General features: G+C 39.8%; 1 protein-coding gene and 1 long non-coding RNA gene across 5 annotated transcripts in view; one reads left to right on the forward strand and one right to left on the reverse strand.

The window, feature by feature from the left end:
* GART (phosphoribosylglycinamide formyltransferase, phosphoribosylglycinamide synthetase, phosphoribosylaminoimidazole synthetase) overlaps nucleotides 1-24,664 on the forward strand; it is a 31,866-nt gene extending 7,202 nt beyond the window's left edge. For 3 of the 4 annotated variants that reach the window (XM_036087489.2, XM_036087491.2, XM_036087490.2), the window contains exons 5-22: nucleotides 1,067-1,178; nucleotides 2,124-2,192; nucleotides 2,706-2,831; nucleotides 4,360-4,447; nucleotides 4,674-4,759; nucleotides 5,159-5,327; nucleotides 7,845-8,076; nucleotides 9,943-10,037; nucleotides 10,406-10,515; nucleotides 11,341-11,539; nucleotides 12,918-13,169; nucleotides 13,412-13,564; nucleotides 17,506-17,712; nucleotides 18,740-18,877; nucleotides 20,136-20,266; nucleotides 20,560-20,701; nucleotides 21,682-21,797; nucleotides 21,888-24,664. In XM_036087489.2, coding sequence (XP_035943382.1) covers nucleotides 1,067-1,178; nucleotides 2,124-2,192; nucleotides 2,706-2,831; nucleotides 4,360-4,447; nucleotides 4,674-4,759; nucleotides 5,159-5,327; nucleotides 7,845-8,076; nucleotides 9,943-10,037; nucleotides 10,406-10,515; nucleotides 11,341-11,539; nucleotides 12,918-13,169; nucleotides 13,412-13,564; nucleotides 17,506-17,712; nucleotides 18,740-18,877; nucleotides 20,136-20,266; nucleotides 20,560-20,701; nucleotides 21,682-21,797; nucleotides 21,888-22,079 — 2,617 coding nt within the window. In that variant the 3' untranslated portion in view covers nucleotides 22,080-24,664. The remainder of the gene's footprint in view (nucleotides 1-1,066; nucleotides 1,179-2,123; nucleotides 2,193-2,705; nucleotides 2,832-4,359; nucleotides 4,448-4,673; nucleotides 4,760-5,158; nucleotides 5,328-7,844; nucleotides 8,077-9,942; nucleotides 10,038-10,405; nucleotides 10,516-11,340; nucleotides 11,540-12,917; nucleotides 13,170-13,411; nucleotides 13,565-17,505; nucleotides 17,713-18,739; nucleotides 18,878-20,135; nucleotides 20,267-20,559; nucleotides 20,702-21,681; nucleotides 21,798-21,887) is intronic. The other variant, XM_078076910.1, reaches the window with a different exon arrangement.
* On the reverse strand, nucleotides 1,010-13,083 carry LOC118532745 (uncharacterized). The gene is made up of 2 exons (XR_013449798.1): nucleotides 13,019-13,083; nucleotides 1,010-1,261 (listed from the first exon to the last, which is right to left on the reverse strand). It is a non-coding gene; the product is annotated as an uncharacterized LOC118532745 (long non-coding RNA).
* Nucleotides 24,665-24,949: the final 285 nt, after the last annotated feature.

Genomic DNA, 24,949 nt, shown 5'->3' on the forward strand with positions numbered 1-24,949 from the left:
TGCCTGTGAGGGGCAGTTGTTTTGTTAGAATATTTAAATATACAGGTCACTTTTGTGTCACAGGTTTATAGTAAGATAATCATGGGGGGAAAACTCATGCTGTGTAGGTTGCCTTTTTCCAACATCAAAATAAAATGGGACTCTATGCATGTATAGTTGTACAATCTTGTGGCCTTGCAGAAAGAAGAATATTTTTAATACTGAAGTGTTTCTAGGGGAAAAGATGTATTTGGTTTAGCAGTCTTGCACTCCTCTTATGGTCAAACTAACAAACACAGTGGCATCTTACAACATAAAGGATACTGATTCTTTCATAAATAATTAACTGGGTTGAAGAATCATCACTTGGCCTTCTGCCATTGCCATGTAGATCTAAATCTTAAGACTAAACATTCTTGTTCTCTGTTATATCAAAAATATGAAGCAATTAATGAATGATGATAGACACATGCCTTTGCCCTTTTTTGTTAACTTCTCCCTTTTACCTGGTATGTTTTCCTTTTAGTTGAGTCAATTTCATTCTTTATTTATTCATTCTTCATCCTACAGGGTTTCTTAGACAATGAATGTTATTATTTCCTTGTAGCCAGATGCCTTGGGTAAGTAACAATTTTGTTACTTACTTTGGGTAAGTCTCCTTCTAGATCTCCAGTCCCACCCGACAGAAGAAATTACCAAGGACAGTTTCTTCTGTGTACTTCCAAAAATGACTTGTGTATCCATGCTTATGATGGTCTTATAGTCACATCTTCTACTGGAATGAGTATAATCCACTGCTTTGTTCTTAAGGATCCTTCCATACTTACTGCTTTTTTCTTCCAAAGATGTTGCCTGTATGATCTCATGATAAGTGAGAAAAGCAAAATTGTATGTACCATATGATCATAACTATAAAGGAATACATAGAAAAAAAGTCCCGGTGGGAAGTATATCAAAATGGTGTTGGTATAAGTAATTTTTTTTCTGCTTTTTGGTGGTTGCTATAGCACATCATTACATCTCAGAGCACTTTAAGCTTTTGAATTTAAGGATTTATTGGATGTTGAAGATTACTCTGTCTTCACAGTGCAGACTTCCCTGCTTTGGTTGTGAAGGCCAGTGGTCTTGCGGCTGGAAAAGGGGTGATTGTTGCCAAGAGCACAGAAGAGGCCTGCAGGGCTGTGCAGGAGATCATGCAGGTAGGTGGTTCCTCTGGAAAAGTCACACTGTGTTGGATACTCCTTAAGTTTATGAAATGTTGCTCAAGATAAGGAGAACCTGTCTAGCAAACACACAGGTAAGTTGTTTTTTTATAATACCATGTATTAAAATCCATCTCTATAAAAGGGTTTTTGCAGATCTACACTGATGGCTAAACCACCATGCTATTCTTTGGAAGTAAGTTCTAGCATGCTTTGTTGTCTGCTACGGAAAGGTAGAAAATCCTCAGACTACGGAAATTCAAATTCTCAACCGTCCATGGAGACAAAAGTATTTGTCCTTAGTGTCCCAGGTCTAAGAGAAGTGAAGCAATGAATTAAGATACTTTTCTTTTACCATCCATCTTGGTGGTTTTTCACCCTTACAGAAATCTATTTTCAAAGGCATTCTCTAGTATAAAGGTAGCAGGCAAGCATATCATAATTATAATCAGACATAAGAATTAAGTAGTAAGGGTGAAAATATCTTTTTCTATTACATGATTGGAAACTGGAAAGCCAGATCCCCAGAAAAGTGTTAATGATATGTTCATTTCATCTGTACCAGTGTTGGCTCTGCATTATTGCCACTTGTCAAAGTAAGAAACATTCATATGGGGCACCTGGCTAGAGATTACTAAATAAATAAATAAACTTTTAAAAAATTAAAGTTTATTTAAGTAATCTCTACACCTGATGTGGGGCTCGAACTCCTGACCCCAAGATCAAGAGTCACATGTTCTTCCAACTGAGCCAGCCAGGCGCCACAAATAAATAAACTTTAAGGAAAAAAAAAAAACATTCATATGTTCCTTTGAGGCTCTCAGAAAAGGAAGAGGAAATCACAATACTAGTGAATTGGTTCATAATACAAATGGTGAAAAATGACAACAGCCCATTGAGTAAATATTAAAAGCTTTTTTTTTTTTTTTAATGTACAACAAGGATAGAGCTTATGGAGCAGCTGGAGAAACAATTGTCATTGAAGAACTTCTTGAAGGAGAAGAGGTGTCTGTATGTATATCCATCTTTTTGGCTTTTATAGAGTAGGGGAAGCTGTATTATATACTCCAGTGATAATGGAGTGAGCCCCAGAAAGACTTGATTTATTCTGGTTCCTTCATCTGAAAGCATAAACCCAGCACTTACAAAGGAATTTGTATATGTTTAGTATTTTGGATGCAAGTGAAAAAAGGAATTTATCATCTTTTAATCATGCCCTGTGTATCAGTAGAGGACTTGGATTTTTATCCCGTATTATTTAAGGGGGGTAAGGTTGAAATACTTCACTTAGAGAGCAGCCTGACTTTTTTTCCTAATTGGCTCAAGAATTACAGATCCTTCAGAAGTTAGAATGTTCTGATTCTTGATGTAGATAGCTTAGGCTTATTTATGTTTCAACTCACTTTAAAAAAAATTTTTTTTTCCCGAGAAGAGTTAAGGTACATATGGTTCCCCTCATTAAATTTTTTTTTTTTTTACTTTTTTGTCATTTAAGATAAGTGGACTATTTTCTTTCCTCTACAGTGTCTGTGCTTCACTGATGGAAGGACCGTGGCACCCATGCCCCCAGCACAAGACCATAAGCGATTGCTGGAGGGAGATCATGGCCCCAACACAGGGGGAATGGGAGCCTATTGTCCAGCACCTCAGGTACTTCCCGCAGGCCCAGCTGAAGTTCAGTAGTCATTGTTTAAGTCTTCGCGAAGAGCTCTTGGACCATACTTTTCTGTCTGTTTTCTGTACATGATATTACTAATCAGCAATTTGGATTTCCTGTTAAATGAAAAGTATCTCTTCTAGCCTCACTCTAAAACAAACCTTTTCTAAAGTCTGAAGAATTAAGTATGGATTGAACAGATCCTTCTAGGTCTTGCTCTCTACACGCTGTATTTAACCCATGAGAGCCAATTACAGTATAAAATTATTTTTTATTCATCTTTGGATATCCAAGGTCCAACACATAAGTGCTTAATAAGTGTGTGTGTGTCTGTGTGTATGAGACAGAGATGAATTGAGAACCAAGTCAGACTATAATTTGTTTTTATGGTCTCTGTACTTCATGGCGGGTACATAAAGTATGTTTCCAAACAATTTCTGGATAGTTTTTTATAAGAAATCTGCATCGGGTGTCTTATAAGTAGAACTAGTACTTCAGAAACTCACCCATTCTTTTCATTTATGATAGTCAGTGGTTGTTTATGCTGATAATATAGTGCCTTGTACACATTTTTCTTAATTAAGAGATTAAAAACTGGATTTACTTTAAGCTGTAAGTATTAAAACTACTATTTGGTAAAAGTGATTTTAGTTTAAGAACCATCTCTAGGGGCACCTGGCTGGCTTAGTCGGTGGGGCATGTGACTCTTGGTCAGGGGGTTTTGAGTTCAAGCCCCACTTTGGGTGTAGAGATTACTTAAAAATAAAATCTTTGAAAAATAAAATATATTTTTTTTAAATTATCTCTAAGTCTCATTTTTACAATTAAATTTATAAACTCTCAGATTCTTTATCAGCTTATGAAATAGGCATAGATATACCAGAAGGATACAAAAGGGCCTCAAAGTGGTAGAGGAACTTTTTTCATTTTTATTATTATGTTTTAGGAAACTATTTTTAGTGAGTTTTAAGTGTGTACATGTTTGAGAATCTATAGGTTTAGTAGTAAAAGGTGATTTAACATTTAGTCCTGAAATGGCAGTGGACACTGATCAGTAAATATATAATCTAACTTCTGCTTATGATAATTTTTTTCCCTCAGAAGTCGTCTTTCCTATTTTATAAGAATAAGACTACTTACTTGATAGAGTCAATGTGAGGATTTAAAAGCTTATGAATTTAAAGTGCTCAGCCTAGCTGAGGTAGTAAAAAATAATCGTTCTCACTATCTCCTTTCATTGTCCCATATAGTACTGCTTACAAGATTTTTTTTTTAAGGATTTTATTTATTTATTTGACAGAGAGAGACAACGAGAGAAGGAACATAAGCAGGGGGAGTGGGAGAGGGAGAAGCAGGCTTCCCACGGAGCAGGGAGCCCGATGGCGGGGCTCGATCCCAGGACCCTGGGATCATGACCTGAGCCGAAGGCAGACACTTCACCGACTAAGCCACCCAGGCACCCCATGATTTTTTTTTTTTTTAATACCCAGTTACATTTAAATGTTTCTGTATGTTCCCCAGGTTTCTAAGGATTTGTTCCTGAAAATAAAAAATACCATTCTTCAGAGGACAGTGGATGGCATGCAGCAGGAGGGTATGCCATACACAGGTGAGCACATCGATGTCATTGTGGACATTATTCTTAGAGTGACTTTACACCTTGACAAAACTTCCCCAGTTTCTCTTTTTTCACCACCTTTTAATTGACGACTCTTGTAACTTTTGCCATAGTTAGTGCAGAACCTCGAGTATTAGTAACTTATATTCTAATTTTCAGTCACAGTACAGTGTTTTCATTATAGTTTGGTTTTGTTTTTGTTTCCTTTTCAATGAAGGTGTTCTCTATGCTGGTATAATGCTGACCAAGGATGGCCCAAAAGTTCTGGAGTTTAATTGCCGTTTCGGTGATCCAGAGTGCCAAGTGGGTAATACTTAAAGATAATATACTTTGTAGATGTGTGTTTTTTTGTTTTGTTTTTTTTTAAGATTTTATTTATTTATTTGACAGAGAGAGACACAGCGAGAGAGGGAACACAAGCAGGGGGAGTGGGAGAGGGAGAAGCAGGCCTCCCGCGGAGCAGGGAGCCCGATGCGGGGCTCGATCCCAGGACCCTGGGACCATGACCTGAGCTGAAGGCAGATGCTTAACGATTGAGCCACCCAGGCGCCCTAGATGTGTGTTTTTTAATCTCGGGATTTATCAGCCTCGAAATAATTACCTTTAAGGAATATATGCAAGTTCTGCTGGTGTCTCAGTGAATACGTTGTCTAGGGAGAACTAAAATTTCTCTCAGTTGCCATGTTGATTATGTTTTTCCAGGTGATCCTCCCACTTCTTAAAAGTGATCTTTATGAAGTAATCCAGTCTACCTTGGACGGCCTGCTCTGCACATCTCTGCCTGTTTGGCATGAACACCGCACTGCCATAACTGTCGTGATGGCAAGTAAAGGCTATCCAGGAGACTACACCAAGGGTGTGGAGATAACAGGTGAGGATCTGAGAACAAAAGGGGGAATTACAGTGTGACAAGTGACCAGCGTTACAATAGGCCTTCCTCCCATGCTATGCTTTGCTCCTTTTAGGGGGCATAAGGCCATCAGAAACCTTCCAGGGTTTTTTTAACCATGTTGGATGATAGTGTGCAAATGTCCAAAATGACATTTTGGACTGTCATCCATTTCCCTTCCTGCACAAGGAAGACCTGTATGGGCCTAGCCAAGTTTCCAGAGTATCACTCAGTGTACCTTTCTCTTCCATCCTCCAAGAGCCATAAAATAAAGGGAACTCATGAGAGTCAAAGTACCATTAGTAGAAACTACATCAGATAAATTTCAGAGGCATGATCACAACTAGACACCCCACCCCCACCTCCTGTGTGCAGCGTACCCCATAGTCACTTGGATGGAAGAATTAAAACAGTAAACTATAGCCTTCTCTTCTGTTTCTCTTTATAGGAAGTGAGGCAGTTCTTGTTAAATGATATTAAATAAAACAATGTCTTAAAATGCCAAATAAGTTCTAGTGCCATAAGCCCAAAGGCAGACCTCCAAGGTCCCCAGCAGGCTATAGTTTGGTCTCCCTCAGGACCCTAACAGTGTGTTTGGTTCAAACACCCTAGTTCCTGCCTTGCCCAGACAATAAGTCCTTTGCCCTGTGAAGCCCAGTCGTGGCACCTATGCAGTTAGGAACTGATTGTCTTTTATTTTTATTTTTTTAAGATTTTATTTATTTTTTTGAGAGTGTTGTGTGTGTGCGCACACACACGCACACTCGCATGCAAGGCGAGCAGGGAGGGGGCGGAGGGGGAGGAGGAGAGAAAGGGAGAGAATCTCAAGTAAACTCCACACTGAGCATGGAGCCGGATGCAGGGCTTGATTTCACGGACCCTGATACTGTGACCTTAGCTGAAATCAGGAGTGGGATGCTCAACCGACTAAGCTACCCAGGCGCTCCTGATTGCCTTTTAAAATGAACAAAGAGAAGGGGTAGAATCAAGATCACTTATAGTGGTGAAATTTCCCTAAGATTGAGGTGACAAGTGTAATAGTCATTTCTGAGACAGCAATATTAGATATTCCCAATACCAGTAGGTAGTTGGGTACCTATGACTAATGCCCCTGTGTTAGAAAAACATATAGGGAAGACCTGTGTTAACAAATTACCAACTGTGATGCTAAAAGAGAAGTGGTGACCAAAAAAGACAGACAATATATGAGTGGGGTTTTGTGTTTTTTTAATTAAGAGATTATCTTTGTATAAACTGCCCGTGTTGGTCACTTGAGAATATAGAAAATATGGTCTAATTATATCTTAAGTGTAAAATTATATATGAGAGCTTAAAAATAATTCAAAAGAAAATTAAGCTAGGTATTTTAGATTGGGCTTAAAATCAAATTTAAATCAAATTGTTTTAAGATTTTATAATTGTTATATTAGGGAAAAGATTATGTTTTGCATTACAGTTATCCTATTGGTTATTTAAAGAAGAAAGCGAGAAAGCGAAAGCAATTTGTATGGCTATGATAAAGAAAAAATTCCTTTACTCATAAGTAAAAGATGTGATCATGTATAGGTTTTATTCATTGATGTTTAGGGATTTTTTTTTCTTTTCTCCCCTTTTAAGTTTTAGTTATTAACGTCCTGTCAGGAGAGAATAACTGTACAGGTGACCCTTGGACAATATGGGTTTGAACTGCATGGGTTTATACGTGGATTTTTGTAGAGTACAGTACTGTAAATGTATTTTTTCTTTCTTATGACTTTGTTAATAACATTTTTTTTCTCTAGTTTATTGTAAGAATATAGTGTATAATATGTAACATACAGAATACACATTAATTGACTGTTTATGTTATGGTAAGGCTTCTATTTAACAGTAGGCTCTTAGTAATTAAGTTTTTGAGGAGTCAAAAGTTACACATGGATTTTGGACTGTGAAGGGGGGTTGGCACCCCTAACCCCGGCATTGTTTAAGAGTCAACTCTACATTTAAGTCTTAAACTTTTTGGACTTAGGTTTTTTTTTTTTTCTCCCCCATTGAAACAGTAGTTCTTACATGAGATTATAACACAGGTTAATGATAATACAATTAACCACCCTAGAGCAGAACAGACTGTTCTAAAGAGAGACGGTCTAATTGCTATCTTGTTGCTTTATTCCTTCCTGATAGGATTCTTGTGAAGATTCATTTAAATGAAATAAAAATCTTCTTAAAAAAAACTTGGGGCGCCTGGGCAGTCAGTCAGTTAAGCGTCTGCCTTCGGCTCAGGTCACGATCTCAGGGTCCTGGGATCGAGCCCCACATTGGCTCAGCAGGGAGTCTGCTTCTCCTTCAGCCTCTGCCTCTGCTCCTCCCCCACTTGTGCTCGCTCACTCGCTCGCTCTCTCCCTCTCAAATAAATAAAATCTTAAAAAAAAAATAAACTTTAAAAAAAAAACTTATGGAAATTATAAAGCACTTCAGAAGTGCAGACTATTATTATGATGTAAATGTGCTTTCTTACAGGGTTTCCTGAAGCTCAGGCTTTAGGACTGGAGGTGTTCCACGCAGGCACGGCCCTGAAAGATGGCAAAGTGCTGACTAACGGGGGTAGAGTCCTTACGGTAACAGCAGTTCAGGAAAATCTCATCTTGGCCCTTGAAGAAGCCAAGAAAGGACTAGCTGCTATAAAATTTGAGGGAGCCATTTACAGGAAGGACATTGGCTATCGTGCTGTAGCTTTTCTCCAGCAGCCCAGGTAAATTTCTTACCAAGGTGGTTCTAGCACAGCTTCCGAACTGATGTAAATGGCTATATAGAAAATTCTGTTAACCTTATATTAAGCCATTCTATAATCTTTTCTCTCAATGGGACTGATCTGATTTTGATTAGCATGTAGTTTGGGTCAAAACTAGTTAGAACGATATTCAAATGGGGGCACCTTGGTGGCTCAGTTGGTTAAGCCTCAGCCTTAGGCTCAGGTCATGATCTCCAGGTCTTGGAGTCAAGCCCCACATCAGGTTTCCTGCTCAGCAGGGAGTCTGCTTCTCTCTCTTTCTCTCTCTCCTTCTGTCCCTCCCCACCACTCATTCTCTCTTTCTAACAAAATCTTTAAAAAAAAAAAATTCAAATGAAATGGGAAAAGCTTCATGGTAGCTTTTTGTGTTTGAAAAATTGAGTAAAATCACAGTGATTTAGTAAGGACTTTTTCACATATATTTTAAATATATACAGTCATTTGTCAATTATTCATCAATAAAGATGGGAAAACGATTTTTATTCCTTGAGTTATCATATATTTAAATATTACTGTTGTATTTTTATCTCAGTTCCTGGTTTTGTCAGAGAATTCAAGATGAAAATATTGGCCATCTACCTTTGCAACTTAATTTGACTATATTGGAAATCTTGGCAGTCTCATTTTGTTACTTCGTTTATATTTATTACTGAAATGTATTTTTTGACCCCTTATTAATTTGTTAGCATATACAACGATTCCTTTGTAAAAGCAATAAACTATTAATTGCAAATGTGAGTGTTTTGATTTCTTAAGTATATATCACAGTTACTATTATTCATTGAATTTGTCTATGAGAAATAAATATGTTTTAGGGCAAAATGAGAAATTTTTAGCGATTAAACTTAATCCCATTAATTGATAGACAAATATTTAGGTTTAAATACTGGAAACTTTTTAGGATTAGGAACATTAAAATACCATGCTAAAAGTTTTATTTTTCATTTTAAAATAACTAGATTCCATTGAAATGACCAATTGCAAGGGACTGTCATTGTCATCTTAATACTAACCTGAGTTCGTAAAATTAAAGATGAAGAAAATGAGAGGGCACAATACCAGCTGCTACCTGAGAAAGGTTTTTTTAAATCAGTAGAACTTTGTTTCCTTTCTGAGCATGACCCTAGACTGCTAATTTCATTGGAGTTAATTGCCAAAGCTCTCAACTCTATTTGTACCCTGACCCATTGTTTCTAATAAAATTTCACATATTTCTTCATGTATCACTACATCCCAGTAGGCCAAAGTACTCATTTTTGTAAGGCAAGGCTACTGAATTCCCAGTGCTGTTCATGAAATTTGGATGTACTGCTTCAATTTGTTGGCCCTATTTAGAAGGGAATAATGCACTGAGTATCATTATCTGGTTTTGCTTTTTCCGGTGTGTTTTTATCTTGTTTCTTGCTGTCTTCAGCTATGAGGAAACTTACACAATTCTCTACTGCACTAAGAGCCCAGTTTCATTATTTAGGGATTTCTTTGTAGAGTACATATAATCCTAATTTTTACTTTTTTTACTCCATTTTGGCATTCCTTTCCTTCCCATACCAAAATTGAATAGAAAAATGTTGTGGCAAAATATCAGTGTATCTAGCTCCCTGTGAGAAATAAGAGAAGTAGTACTCAGTAGTGATAATAAAATTGAATCAACTGGGGAAGTTATTTAAACATATTCAATTTCCAGGGACTGCCCTTGACCAGTTAAAATCTATGGATGGGGCCTGGCACATTCGGATATATAAAAGTCATCTTCTGTTTTATATAATACCTTATAATTAAACTAATTTTCCGTGGCATTTAGGTGATGTGTTTGTTTTAATTCTTCAGGGGCCTGACTTACAAGGAATCTGGGGTAGACATTGCTGCTGGAAATGTGCTGGTCAAGAAAATTAAACCTTTAGCAAAAGCTACCTCCAGACCAGGTAAGTCAGAGCCTGTCCTTTGCTAGTTCATTAACTTTGACTGGCATTGTGAATTGATTTGGGCGTTGTAGTTTACTGAGGAAAATGTTCCAAATTAATGCCAGGTTGCTGTTAAGTCTTTCCCTCTTTAAGCCGAACCCATAGTCTTCTGCTTTCTTGTCTCTAATATTAAGGAAAACATCTCAAAAAGATATGTCTGCCCCTTTCGTATATACTTAACTTTCTTGATCAGTTCTTTGAGCACCTGGTACTCTCCCCCATTCTCAGGAAAGGCATCTCTTATTGTAGCCGTGCTTAATTAGAAGTGGTTTGCATATCCGTGTTTAATCTATTAAAATGCAGTAGGTAATTAATTTCCTCCCCATTAGGCTGTGAAGTTGATCTTGGAGGTTTTGCTGGTCTTTTTGATTTGAAAGCAGCTGGTTTCAAAGATCCTCTTCTGGCAAGTGGAACAGATGGTGTTGGAACTAAACTGAAGGTAATCAGACACCTGTGTGATTGATTAAAGGCCTTTTGTGAATGATAGGAGAGAATTTACCGTATATCAAATACATATTTTTCCCCTCTTGATGTATATGCACTAAAGAGAACCATACCAAATAACCATAAAGTATGGCTAAAATATCTACGTATTTCTAACAACACGATGTTGTTGAAACTATATCTGGATGGAAGGGTTATTGGAGGGGATTAAACGGGATACTTTTGGGGGCACCTGGGTAGCTCAGTTGGTTAAGTGTCAGACTCTTGATTTGGGCTCAGGTCATGATCTCAGGGTCATGGGATCCAGCCCTGCATCCAGCTCCAGGCTCAGCAGGGAGCCTGCTTGAGATTCTCTCCCTCTGCCCCTCCCCCCACTCCCACACTTACACTCTCTCTTCCTCTCTAAAATAAGTAAATCTTTAAAAAGGGGGGGGTTCTTTTGGGGCACCTAGGTGGCTCAATCAGTTAAGCGTCTGCCTTCAGCTCAGGTCATGATTCTGGAGTTCCCAAGCCCCACGTCGGGCTCCCTGCTCAGCAGGGAGTCTGCTTCTCCCTCTCCCTCTCCCTCTCCTCCTCCCCCTGCTCGTGCATGCTCTCTCTTGCTCTCTCAAATAAATAAAATCTTTTTTAAAAAAATTAAAAACAGGATACTTTTGGATCAAGTGGCTTATCAGAATTTAGTATTTTATCTTTAGGTGTTTGCAAGAGCTAGCCAAATAGCAATAATATTTACTAGCTTCCGTTGATAAACTGACAAGGTATAATTTGGAGCTTATCTTTTATGTGGTTGTTTTGTGTATTGTGTATTGTGCTTCTTTAGATTGCCCAACAGTGTAATAAACATGATACCATTGGTCAAGATTTGGTTGCAATGTGTGTCAATGACATTCTGGCCCAAGGGGCAGAGCCTCTTTTCTTCCTCGATTACTTTTCCTGTGGAAAACTTGACCTCAATACAACTGAAGCTGTCGTTGCTGGAATCGCCAGAGCTTGTGGAAAAGCTGGATGTGCTCTCCTTGGTATGACCATCCATTTTAATCACATGTCCTTCTTCTTACTGTATCTTAGCTCTATGTATAAATGTGATTAGTACTAATATAGCTAAGAAGAAAAACTACATATTACATGATGAGGCAAATAAAATATAGATAACATTACCTGAAGAAAACTTAGATCCTGGTGCCCTCAAGCCCCTCCTCAAGGGTTTGTCCCCCAGATTCCTATTCCTAAACTGTGACCCAGGCCTTACCTTTTTCCCTGATCTTTATCATTTCCATCCCCATCTTTCTCAAGGGCCTCATGGACAAACATGGTTAGGGGTTATTTCCTCCTTACTGGCCTGCAGCAGAAGTAGATGATTCCTGACATTCTACATTTTAAGCATTATTTTCCAACAGAAGTAACACTAAGAATATAATGTACCTAAGATTTACAGAAATATTGCTTAAATATATATGGGAACTTTGAGCAAAATGAATTGTAGGTTGACCAAGCAATGAAACTACCTCTTTTATATTAACTATTTCTGTGGACACGTCTTTCCCAAAAGCCAAAATGACCTTTTCAACCATCTTTTAGAACAGTTTATAATTTGGAGTCTGGGGGCGCCTGGGTGGCTCAGTCATTTCAGGTCGTGATCCCAGGGTACTGGGATCCAGCCCCACATCGGGCTCCCTGCTCAGCGGGAAGCCTGCTTCTACGACTCTCCCACTCCCCCTGCTTATGTTCCTTCTCTCGCTGTGTCTCTCTCTGTCAAATAAATAGATAAAATCTTAAAAAAAAAAAAATGGAGTCTGCCTGCCTAGACCCTTTCTTTACATATGATCACAAAAGTGAACTATGCTATACTTTTTAGGCCAGGGCATTTGGATTTAAGCAGGCCTGATTAAATCACCTCTCTAAGCCTGTACCGTCATCTGGAATATAGAGTGATTATAAAGGTCAAATATAAATGAAAGCATTTCTAAAATTAAACTGCTGTAGAAATGACATTATATTCAGCCAAGCATTCGTTCTTTGAAGATAATGCTGTTTGGGGGCTACACTTATCCTTTGTGGAAATTAGTACTGTTTCCCTTGAAATCACACTTGGTCGAAAATTCTGTTAGGCAGCTAATAGAGTACATATTTTTTAATGTTTGCAGAATATAGCCACGTGTTTAATTGTTCATAGTAAGAGTAGGGGCACCTGGCTGGCTCAGTCAGAAGACCATGCAACTCTTGATCTTGAGGTCCTTGAGTTCAAGCCCCATGTTGGGTGTAGAAATTACATACATACATATATACATACATACACAGACAAACTTAAAGAAAAAAAGAGGACCTGGTGTCAGTACTTCCTAGACAGGTTTATAAATATTATGTGATTTCTTGGCTCTTGTTTTATCATCCTGCCAGGAGGTGAAACTGCAGAAATGCCTGACATGTATCCTCCGGGAGAATATGACCTAGCTGGTTTTGCCGTCGGTGCCATGGAGCGGGATCAGAAACTCCCTCACCTGGAAAGAATCACTGAAGGGGATGTTGTTATTGGAATAGCTTCATCTGGTCTTCACAGCAATGGATTCAGCCTTGTAAGGAAAATTGTAGCAAAATCTTCCCTCCAGTACTCGTCTCCAGCACCTGAAGGCTGTGGTGACCAGACCTTAGGTAAACACACTCACGTTTAAATTTTCCTGCTTGTAAATAGTGAGCAACCACTCAATGGGTTAGTCTTTCATTAGTTAATTAGAATGGAATAAATTACATTATTCTATGATTTCACCGTTTGGACATTATCATATAACTGGTGTGTCTACAGGGTCAAATCATTCTCTATTTCAGAATTGTTGACATATGCTTTGGTTTTACATTCATAGGCTAAGTGTCTGTCTTATCTCTCCAATACACAGGGGACTTACTTCTCACTCCAACCAGAATCTACAGCCATTCACTGCTACCTGTCCTACGTGCAGGACACGTCAAGGCCTTTGCCCATATTACTGGTGGAGGATTGCTAGAAAACATCCCCAGAGTCCTTCCTCAGAAGTTTGGGGTAGATTTAGGTAAGATTGCTAAAAGGATATTTTGTTCGGAAAACCATTGGGAGGAAAAATGCATTATGGAAGAAAACTATGGGTAGTTAGTGCACATATAATTATATATATATCGGGGGGAAAAAATTTTTTTTTTTAAGATTTTATTTATTTGACAGGCAGTGAGAGAAGGAACACAAGCAGGGGGAGTGGGAGAGGGAGAAGCAAGCTTCCCGCCGAGCAGGGAGCCTGACGCAGGGCTCAGTCCCAGAACCCTGGGATCATGACCCAAGCCAAAGACAGACACTTAATGACTGAGCCACCCAGGTATCCCTGTATGGAAAATTCTTAATTATTGGGGTTTCTCAGGAAAAATAAGACTGACCTTTTTACCTCTTTTTGCTTTATTAGCTATGTTTATAAGGCATAAGATCCTCTCATGTAACTGGTAATCTCAAGCTCTATCAAGATGGAACCAGGAACGTTCCAGGAAGGGAAATGGTAGCCTGTGCAAGGGATAAATGGGACCCAAACCAAGGTATAGAGAAGGGAGACAGATTGGAGAATCACTTTGTGCTTAGAAGAAAAAGAAGTCCCAGGTTTCTAGTTAAGCAAGTGAATGGATGGTAACATCCATAACACAGGAGGAAGAGTAAATTTGGAGTAGGAAGTGGGAATAGTGTTTTGGTTTTTCTTTTCAAATATTATCTATTTATTTTTAAAGATTTATTTACTTATTTGAGAGCGAGAGTGCAGCGGGGAGGGGCAGAGGGAGAGAATCTCAAGCAGACTCCCCGCTGAGCCCAGAGCCTGACAAGGGGCTCAATTTCAGGACCCTGAGATCATGACCTGAGCCAAAATCAAGAGTCGGATGCCTAACCTACTGAGCCACCCAGGTGCCCCTGTTTATTTTAGAGGAGTGAGGGGAGTGCAGGTCCGTGCAAGGTAGGGGAGGGGCAAAGGGAGAGAGAATCTCAAGCAGACTCTGCACTGAATACAGAGCCCAACATGGGGCTTGATCTCACGACCCTGAGATCAAGATCTGAGCAGAAATCATGAGTCAGACACTCAACCAACTGAGCCACCCAGGCGCCCCTGGAATAGTGTTTTAAATCTTCAATGTGTTTATTGTAAGGTGTCTGAGAGCAGAAGTTGCTATCAGGCTGAAGTTAGGTTTGGTGCTCATATGCAGATAGTAATAGTTATAGCCAAGAGAGTGGGGGAACTACAAGGTTGTTCCTCAGTGTTCTGTCTACTTTAAAGATTGACAGAGGTAGAATTACTGGAAAAGCACAGTCAGAAGCAGGGAGTGAACCATGTAAAAGTGTCATGAACTCCAAGGATTTGAACACAACACTGGTCAGCAGTGTCAGGTACAGCAAAGAGATCTGGGATGAGAACTAGAAATAAGCCAGTATGATTCAGTCAGCTCAAAAAGCATCTCAGTGAGTGTAGATACCACCTGCCACATGATTGTGGGGGGGAATGGGTGGCAGAGATACAGGGACAGTGAATGGAGGTTGCTGTTTCAAGAAACTTATTGGTAAAAGAGAAGGCGAAGTCATTACTTACACTCATGGCAAAATGAGCAACAGGGTTTTCCCTCCCTGTTTTTATAGGGTAAAGAGACAGGAACTGCTCCAACTATCATGGTCAACTAATATACATTGGTTTGAGGAAACAGAAACTAAAGAAGGTCACATAAAGTAGCCCCTTTTCCCAGTTAAGAAGGGCTTAGTGAGATGAGCAGACTAGGAGCGAGGGCTTGAGGAAAGGAGTAAATAATAAAGTAGACTAGGAGAAACAAGAATGAGACAGGAGAAACAAGAATGAGACAGCAAGCAGCACTGAAGATGAAGGCGAAGCTGGTTGGGTGATTTTTCTCCCAAAGTATGAGCATGTATAGCCTTGAAACATGAATAAAAAAAAAATTGGGTTGATCCAGTTGGGCTGGCCAAGTGGAGAGGTCACTCGTGAGGGGAAGCAGCTGTGGGTGCACGTGAGTAGATGTGCTGAGCCAACAGTAGAATCAGTACGTGAAGCTAAGAGAGAACCTGAAGAGTCAGAACTAGCTTGTAATGTAGAGTTGATATCACCGTATTCCCAACGGCCATTGTGATTGTGGTTGAGTCACACAAATGTCTGTGTCCCAGTAAAGAGGAAAGTCAGGCCCTTATATCAGCCTCTGAGATTTCTTCTAGGAATCATACTCCGACAACAGATTTAGGTAAGGCGTTTACACAACAAAGTTGCAACTGGTTATATTACTCCTGACAGATCTGATCATTTGTAGAAACTGGGCTCTTAGCCTGTTAGGGTTTGTTTGGTTGTTTGTTTGCTTACAAACAAATACTTTGTAAATCATTTTGCTAAAATGAGATCATAGTTTGGAAATCTGCTATTTATTCTACCATTTACTATATCAATATCCAGCTGTCATAATAGCGTCATTTTTGAGATGAGTATTCCATTTTTTTATATGCGTATGCCACTATTTGGTTTTATGTTGCTGTTGACTTTTGACTATTGATACAACAGTGAACATGATAGTAGCTAAATCTTTTGAGCTCAACTTTTAAGAAAGGACATTGCCCAGCTCGTAGAAATGGAATTAAGTCTGATAGAGGAGAAGGTTCATAGACATGCGATGCTCCTTAAAAATTGTATTAACTCTAGAGCATTAAAGAACTGATTATCCAGGGTGCCCAACTGGCTCAGACAGTAGAGCATGCGATTCTTTATCTTGGGGTCTTGAGTTTATTCAAGCCTCACGTTAAGGGTAGAGTTTACTTTTAAAAAAAAAATAAAAATAAAGAACTGATTATCCAGCAGATACACCAAATTAATAAGGGGAACTGATCGTTAACCCTATTATTTAATAAAAAGCTAAATCCGTAATGGCTTCCCTTTCTTAGGAGCATCATAAGTAAATATTTAATTTAGTATAGGTTTGGCAAGTCAGATCCCATAACTACAGATTCCAAAGAACCATCCAAATTTAAATTATATGTATGTTCTGTTTATGCCTTTACTTAAAGATTTTTATTAGAGATTTTTGTTGTATTGTAACAGACCTAAATCTAAAATTTAAAGTAAATGTGGGAAGGAGTGCCTGGGTGGCTCAATCAGTTAAGCGTTCGACTCTTAATTTCAGCTCAGGTTGTGATCTCAGGATCCTAGGATCAAGCCTTGTGTTGGGCTCCACGCTCAGCCAGAAGTCTGCTTGTCCCTCTGCTCCCCCAACCCCCGCCACCGCGCATGTACACATGCGTGCTCTCGCGCTCTCTCAAATAAAATCTCTTTAAAAAATAAAGTAAATAGGGGTGCCTGGGTGGCTCAGTCGTTAAGCATCTGCCTTTGGCTCAGGTCATAATCCCAGGGTCCTGGGATCGAGCTCCACATTGGGCTCCCTGCTCAGCAGGAAGCCTGCTTCTCCCTCTCCCACTCCCCCTGCTTGTGTTCCTGCTCTTGCTATCTCTCTCTGTCAAATAAATAAAATCTTTTAAAAAAAAATAAATACGGAGGGACAAGGTTTTGATTTTAACCTTTTATATAGTGTAACTATTTTTAAATAGTGGATATGTTTCTTCTAAATCTGTAACATAAGCCACCTAGTTTTGCATCATACTTAGGGTATGTTTTGGTCATCGCTAAGACCCAGCTTAACATTCTCAAACCTTTACTGGAATTCAGCTGGTAACACAATTAATCCATTAAGGGATTTCTAAGAACTTAGTTAATGCAGCACAAAACCTCACTTAACTGTGAATACTGGCCAAGTGTGTCAGCAAAAATGTTTGATATCTGAGGTACAAATGGATCCTACCCCAAAATTGTGAAAAGGCCAATTTATAGTTTTACCCTATATAAAATAGCAGTGCTGCTTATAATTTCCACAGCTTTGTATAAAGGCATACATTATATTTTGTGTGAGACAATAGGTTAATGAGACAACTCTTGCCTGTTTTCAGATGCCCAGACCTGGAGGGTCCCCAGGATCTTCTCATGGTTACAGCAGGAAGGACATCTCTCTGAGGAAGAGATGGCCAGAACATTTAACTGTGGGATTGGGGCTGCCCTCGTGGTATCAAAGGATCTGACAGAGCAGATTCTGAGGGATATTAACCAGCACGAGGAAGAAGCCTGGGTGATTGGCAAGGTGGTTGCATGTCCTGAAGGTAATCACTCCTTGATTCGTTGTTCTTAGTGTATAACCTGAAATACAACTCTGCCCTGCCTCCGAAGCTCTGCCCACCTTTTAGTCGAACCATTGGTATGGCAGCTGCGTTTACACAGCTGTAACGTGACAACGCCCAAGCTAGTAACACATTTCTCTTCATTTCTGCCGGACACCTCTGTGTAGTAGTCCCTATGCGCAGCTACACCCCACAGGACAACCCGTAACCAATGAGGTGAATAAATACCCACTTTAGAGACAGAAGAAGGGAGCAGTTCTGAGGCAGAGTCTTCATGGCTCTTTTGAGGGTCGCAGTGGAATCAAGTCCCAGTTGCCCACAGTGGTGACCAGTTTAATAACACACTCTTATATTGTCTCTCCATATCACTTTTCCCAGATCCTCCCTCTGGTTTCCTGGGATCACTTCCCAGAGTAATCTTTCCACAGGCAAGACCTTGTCTCAAGCGAATTCAGGGAATAGTGAAGCACCCTGACAAGTGCTGTGTGTACTCAGGACTCTGTTAGAAGTACTAGAAATTAGCAGAGTAGCAGAAAACCAACTCACATTAGCTAGGAGATGCCAGGGCTTGCCGATTATGTCCGTGTCTGCTTTTCGTTCCTTCATTATGTAGGTTTCATTTCAAGCAGGTTCTCCAAATACCAGAAGGATGTCTTGAGCCCACATCCTTGAGCTCACATTGCAATCGGTAAGGGAGGCCCTCTCTTCCTCAACATCCTGTGTCAGATCTTTGAATAGCCTCACTTGGGTCACATGCCTCCCCTGAGGCCACAAGATAGTGACGTGCTGTGGCTTTTAGTTGAAGTAGGTAATTATACATGTTCTCTTTCAGGAAGTTTTTATGAATGAGTAACATTAAGTACTACAAGTCTATTCTTCATTTTAGTCCTTGCATATCTTATTTTCAGAATGAAGTATTCTCAAGTTTTCATAAAATACTTTTCTTTCCATTATTACTGTTAATTCACAGTTGTTCCATTCTTATTTATTGGGTGTGTTTGAAATGAAGGTTCTCCTCGTGTGAAAGTCAAGAATCTGATAGAAACCATGCAAATAAATGGCTCAGTATTGGAGAATGGCACCCTGAAAAATCATTTCTCTGTCCAACCAAAAAAGGCAAGAGTGGCTGTCTTAATATCTGGAACAGGTAAGATATGCCTTCTTCTTTACTGTGGGGCTGTAGAAATGCTCTTTCCAGGTGCTTGGGTGGCTCAGTTGGTTAAGCATCTGCCTTCGGCTCAGGTCATGATCCCAGGGGCCTGGAATCAAGTCCCATATCGGGCTCCCTGCTTAGCGAGGAGTCTGCTTCTCCTTCTGCCCCTCCCCCTGCTTGTGCTCACGCACAGGCTCTCTCTCAAAAATTAATTAATTTTAAAAAGAAATGCTCTTTCCTCCTCTCCCCCTCCCCCCCAAAAAAACCTCCTTCCGATTGTGAGCAAACTGTCAGTAGAGCGGGGGCAGGGGATCATTAAGGACTTTTATTCTGTGTCCTCAGTCTTTCTACTATTCTCAGTCTTTTGAGACACCTAAAGGAAGAGTAGAGGGTATAAGGAAGATGATTGAAGAAAGAGAAACCAGAAAAGATGGAAAATCCAACTTTCGTATCATAGCTTTCTAGTTAAAAAGTCTTAAAACAGCTGAGGTGTTTTTTGTTTTTTTTTTTTTAATTGGTAATAAGAATATGAAATTTATGGTTGACTCTTGTGGATAGAGGGGTAAAATAATAATAAGAGTATCATATTCTCTCAGATGGAGATAGCATATTTATTTTTCCCACTACTGTAAGTAACATTGCTATGAACATTTTTGTAAATATACAGTACATTTCTAGGTGCATAGCTGATTATTTCTTTAGGATACATTCCCGGAAGTGTAACTGCTTTCCAAGTCCATTTTAAGATTTCAATATACTTTAGGCCCAAGTTGATGGTAAAGTAAAGAAGCTATTGTAAGGGTCATAGTGGTTTCTTAAGAGGGTTGATTTTTCAGGGCATCTGGCTAACTCAGTCGGTAGAGCATGTGGCTTTTGATCTCAGGGTTGTAAGTTCAAGCCCCACATTGGGCATAGAGATTGCTTAAAAAAAATAAAATCTTAAAAAAAAGAGAGTTGATTTTTCTTACTTAAGCAGCTTATTCCTCACCAGTTTTTAAATCATGTTACACTGTTTCTTTTACTGTGCTCGATCATAAGATACTATTTTGCAGGAGCAATTACATATCCTAGAACCAAGAGTGCCTATGTTTTCATAAGCTATTACTCCATTCAAGAGAAAGGGAATTTAAAAGCCTCACATATTTTGCCATTCTTTTCTAAGACATTTATTCGGAAATCTTGACATTCACTATGCAAAATGGAACATATCTTTATTAAGAAACTTGAGCTTACTTGTGTGTTTCTCTTTCAGGATCAAACCTGCAAGCTCTCATAGACAGTACAAGGGAGCCAGGTAGCTGTGCACACATTGTTGTTGTTATCTCCAACAAAGCCGCAGTGGCTGGTTTAGATAAAGCCGAAAGAGCCGGAATTCCCACCAGAGTGAGTTACTTTGAAAAATGTCTTTCCTGCAGACTGTATTTAATCTCATAACCCCCGCCACCTCCCCACCTCCCCGACAGGACTTCCATCTGTAAGGGCAACTTGTTCTTTGGATCTCTGGACTGGGGTGTGTGCTGGGCTTGCCTTTCTACTTCATCCTCTCCATTCCTTAATTCTTCATATCAGAGGTGTCTTCATGAGAAAGAAGGGAAGTATGGTCTATGTACAGGTTGAGTTTTAAATCGTTTTTGGTAATCCATTGAAAAAGTTGTGCCTATCTTTTTCTGTTACAGGTAATTAATCATAAATTATATAAAAGTCGTGTAGAATTTGACACAGCAATTGACCAAGTCCTTGAAGAGTACTCCACAGACATAGTCTGTCTTGCAGGATTCATGAGAATTTTATCTGGCCCCTTTGTCAGGAAATGGGATGGTAAGCAAAAATTGTGTGACGCCACATTGAGAAATCAACTGAACACAGAATGCAGGGTCATTAGCTTCCCAAACAATCCCAATGGTGAGATATTTACTGGGCCATTTTAACACAGGTCATAATTTAATTTCCTTTGCCTCAGCTCAGAGAATGACCCAATGATCATTTTATCTGCGCTTTTTATCAGTTTTCTTTGGCCTGCTGTAATTAATCACTTTTTCTAAAAAAGCTTAGGTTACTCACATTACTCATATTTCATCTTCTGAGTAAATATTCAGTAGAGACATTTTTACTTGTGTAGAAGCAAAAGGAAGTGATTGCCTATATCCCACAATGAAGAGTCCATCCTCTCCTTAGGAAGTGTAGACCATTGCCACACATGGCAAGGTGGGCACTGTTTCTGGAAAACATGCCTTGTGTTACTGTGTCTTTGTGTTTTGACTGCATCCTATTGTCCTTTTTTGTGCACCTGTTTGGACAATAAATGGATTCTCTCTCCAAAGACTTCCTGTTTTCTTAAGTGAATATGGTTAGACAGAGTCCTTGTGGTGTAGTGAAAACTGGCAGAGCTGTGGTGCCGTAAGGCACAGAACTAGCCAGTCTAGCATCTGGCTGGTGGACATGCCACTTCGTGCTTAGAAGTCAAGCACATAGATGCAATGCAGGAGTCTCCTGTCTTTCTAACAGTACGTGCTAGCGGCAGGCCGAATTTTCCTCAAGAGCTCTGTGATCTAGAGTTGACCTCCCTGCCCTGCAGGCGCCTCTTCAGTTGTGCAAGGCGGGAGTTTGCTGCCCCCAGGGCCTCCTGGATGAAAACCTTTATTTCCCTTTACTTCATTTCTGTCTTTTACGAAGAAACACCCATCCCAGAGAAATCCTTTTCCTCCTGACCCCTGATTCTAGACAGAAAAACATACATTCCTTTGGTAGAGTACATAGGAGTTTTAAATTCTGACCACTGTGTTTTTACTAATTTCCAGGGAAGATGCTCAACATTCACCCATCCTTGCTCCCTTCTTTTAAGGGTTCAAACGCCCACGAGCAAGCCCTAGAAGCCGGGGTCACAGTCACTGGGTGTACTGTGCACTTTGTAGCTGTGAGTATCTCTACCAAAATATTATTAGTGTCTATATGTAAATAGTACTAGCTAGAAAGTAATGTTCAAAACTTCTTCTTCCTTCTCCAGGAAGATGTAGATGCTGGACAAATTATTTTACAAGAATCTGTTCCAGTGAAGAGAGATGACACTGTTGCAACTCTGTCTGAAAGAGTGAAATTAGCAGAGCACAAAATATTTCCTGCAGCCCTCCAGCTGGTAGCCAGTGGAGCTGTACGGCTTGGAGAAAACGGCAAGATTCGTTGGGTCACAGAAGAGTGAAGCCTCCCAACCCGGGAATAGAGCCAGTTCTGAAAAAAGTCTGGCTATTTGCATGATGACTTTTACCATGGACTCAGCCGAGAAGAACAGATGCTAAAAAAGAAGTCCTCACCCTCACCTCTGGCTGTTTTTTTTAAGGAACAGAGATTCGTTAAAAACAAGACTGGTACAGCATGTCTAAGACCTATGTGTGTCACCTCCAGTGGTCTTTCAGGGTTTACCTGTTCTGTACCTTCTGGTTCATAATCAAGTTGGTCATTCAGAATTCCTCTCACTTTCAGCCAGACAAGATACCAAAACTCCTCGTCTTCTTCTGAATGATACCGCCTCCATTTTTTGTAGTTATATGTGCTCTAGTATTTGAAGAGTTAACCCACAAGGCTACTAAGTTAATATCTCTCCCCTATATTATCTATCTGTATGGGTTTGAATTGAGACTTCTCTACTGTAATTATCCTGATCATAATTTAGGGTCATAAAATTTGTGTGTAGCTCCCATTTCTGAGAGATAGTGTACTTTGTGTTTTGAAATATCATTAAACATCCCTCTAATTATTGACAGTTTCTATACCACGCAGATTTTAGCTTCACAGTTATTCTGTGGGTTATCAACATCCATACTTTTTATAAATACTAGAAGGTTAAAGGGAGAGTTTTGGTGGCCTCTAGAATCAAACATAGGACTGAGGCATGTTGCTCATCCTATCTGTCTCTGTGTCCCCACCTACTAACGTAGGCAAATGCCTATCATAGTTGTTTTGATAATTAATACGTGTGAAATGCCAAAAACCATGCTTGGCACAGAGTAGGCCCTCAAAGGTCAGCATTTATTTCATAGCTCTTCCCAGTTATGAAAGCTCTTGTAACTCAGTATTCCAACAAGTATATCTCGAGCATAAAATTGAGAATGGTGATAAATAGAATATTGGAAGTGTGGTAGGTGCTGTTTGGGAGGAGTGAGGGCAGTCTCCCCAGACTAGTAAAGAGTATAATGGCACTGATGTGTTTTCCACTCTGGCCATTCATTTCCAATCTGGATATGCAGTCCTGGAACTGGGAGGTCTAGGTCGACCTACGAGGCACATGTACATGACCCCAACCTTGGTACCACGTTTCTCCCGTAGCGGAGTGAACAAGGAATGGCCAACCAGCCCAAAGGCAGCCAGCAATCCTTAGACTACTGGGCAGCCTTCAGGGTGATGTGGCCTAAGGTCTGCCTGCCCAACAGGAGTGTACCTTATTGGCAGGATAACCAGGAGGCCCCGTTCAAATCCTCCCTGGGAGTTTAAACTCAAGACCTAACAGCAAAGCAGTCATTTTATACGGAAGATACAAATTCTAGCCTTACAAAAGGAAAGAGTAGGGGGGGTAAGAAGAGAGGCATCTCTACCAACAGACCCTAATTCACTGCCCCTGGAGCAGGTAGGTTTCCCCAGACCCAGGCAGCTGGCCAATGATGTCACCCTTACTCACACTGACTATAGTCAGCAACAACCATCAAATTGGAGGTTGAGGTGCATCATTTCACACAGGTCCCTTTGCTGTAAAAACAACTGATTGATTTGTTCTGGAGAGTTCACTCGGCATTAAATACCTATTACATACATGCCAAACATTGTCCTATGAAGTTTACAGAAAGTTAAAGATACAAAGGAAAATGTTATTGGTGGATAAAATCACAAACTAATAAAAGTAGAGACTAATAGGGGTTCCTGGCTGACTCACAGTCGGTGGAGTGTGCAACTCGATCTTGGGGTTGTGAGTTTGAGCCCCACGTTGGGTGTAGAGATTACTTAAAAATAAAGTCTTAAACAATAAAACCTCAAAAAAAAGTAGAGGCTAATAGTACCAGCATGCAAATTAGAAAAATCAATGTAAGCTTATGACTTCAGAAATACAGTTTTTTAGCCCTTACTCTGATACTAAGTTCCACCAAAGGGAATGTGAACTCCATGTAAGGTTATTGATTCCATATCTTGGGATAAGAAGAATCAAAATGTGTCTGAATTATCTGGTTGCCAGAAACCAAAAAACATTTGAAAATAGGGACGATACTGAAAGAACAAGGGAATCAGCTTCAGGGGTGTCCTACTGTCTAGTTTGGGATAAACAGTATTATTTGGACGATGAGTATATGAGCAGCCATTAGTTTATAATGATAGAGAAAAGGTCATTTAAGTTATGAAAAAGTCAATACAAGAAAGGTGAAGACAAGGTTAATATTTTATTGTAACAAATCTGTACATTTATCTTTTATTATAAACGGCTTTGTATATATGCAGGAATAAAACCAATCAGCCCTTGGTCACACCTTGTGTTCCGGTAGAAAGACTGGGCGGGGGGGTGGGGGTCCAACTGTTAATCAGCTCTACTGGTCTCGTAAGTCAAAGGAGTTTAGTGTGAGTTACAGAACAAGTAAGCCAAACGTTCTCAAGAGGATTGTTGTAATTTCTAAGAGAAACTTCATGGTCTCTAAATGTTCCTTCTCGGATTTTTTATTTAACTCTTTTTAACTGCTATACAAACTTCTTAAGTAACTCAAGTACAACATAGTATCTAATCATAATAAAGTTTAATAACTGGTACAGCTGCTAGATCCTCATTATTTTTTTCAACACAGTTCCCTCGGCTATTCTCTCTTATGCTAAGGGAGCAGAACCACAGCCAAAGTCTTGCCCCGGGAGGAGACTGTCAAGGACACTGCTGCCAGGCCACCTCAGGCTCCGCTGGCTCCACACCCCGTGGGCACTCCATCTGCCCTGTCCCCAACTGAAGCGCACTCTGCCTGCCTGTGTCCCTGGGTCACTCATCCAGGCTTAAAGTCCCAGGTAGGATGATCCAATTGTCCAAGTTAAGATCGCCCCCCCTTT

The sequence above is a fragment of the Halichoerus grypus genome, chromosome 1 (genome assembly GCF_964656455.1).
Source record: "Halichoerus grypus chromosome 1, mHalGry1.hap1.1, whole genome shotgun sequence".
NCBI lineage: Eukaryota > Metazoa > Chordata > Mammalia > Carnivora > Phocidae > Halichoerus > Halichoerus grypus.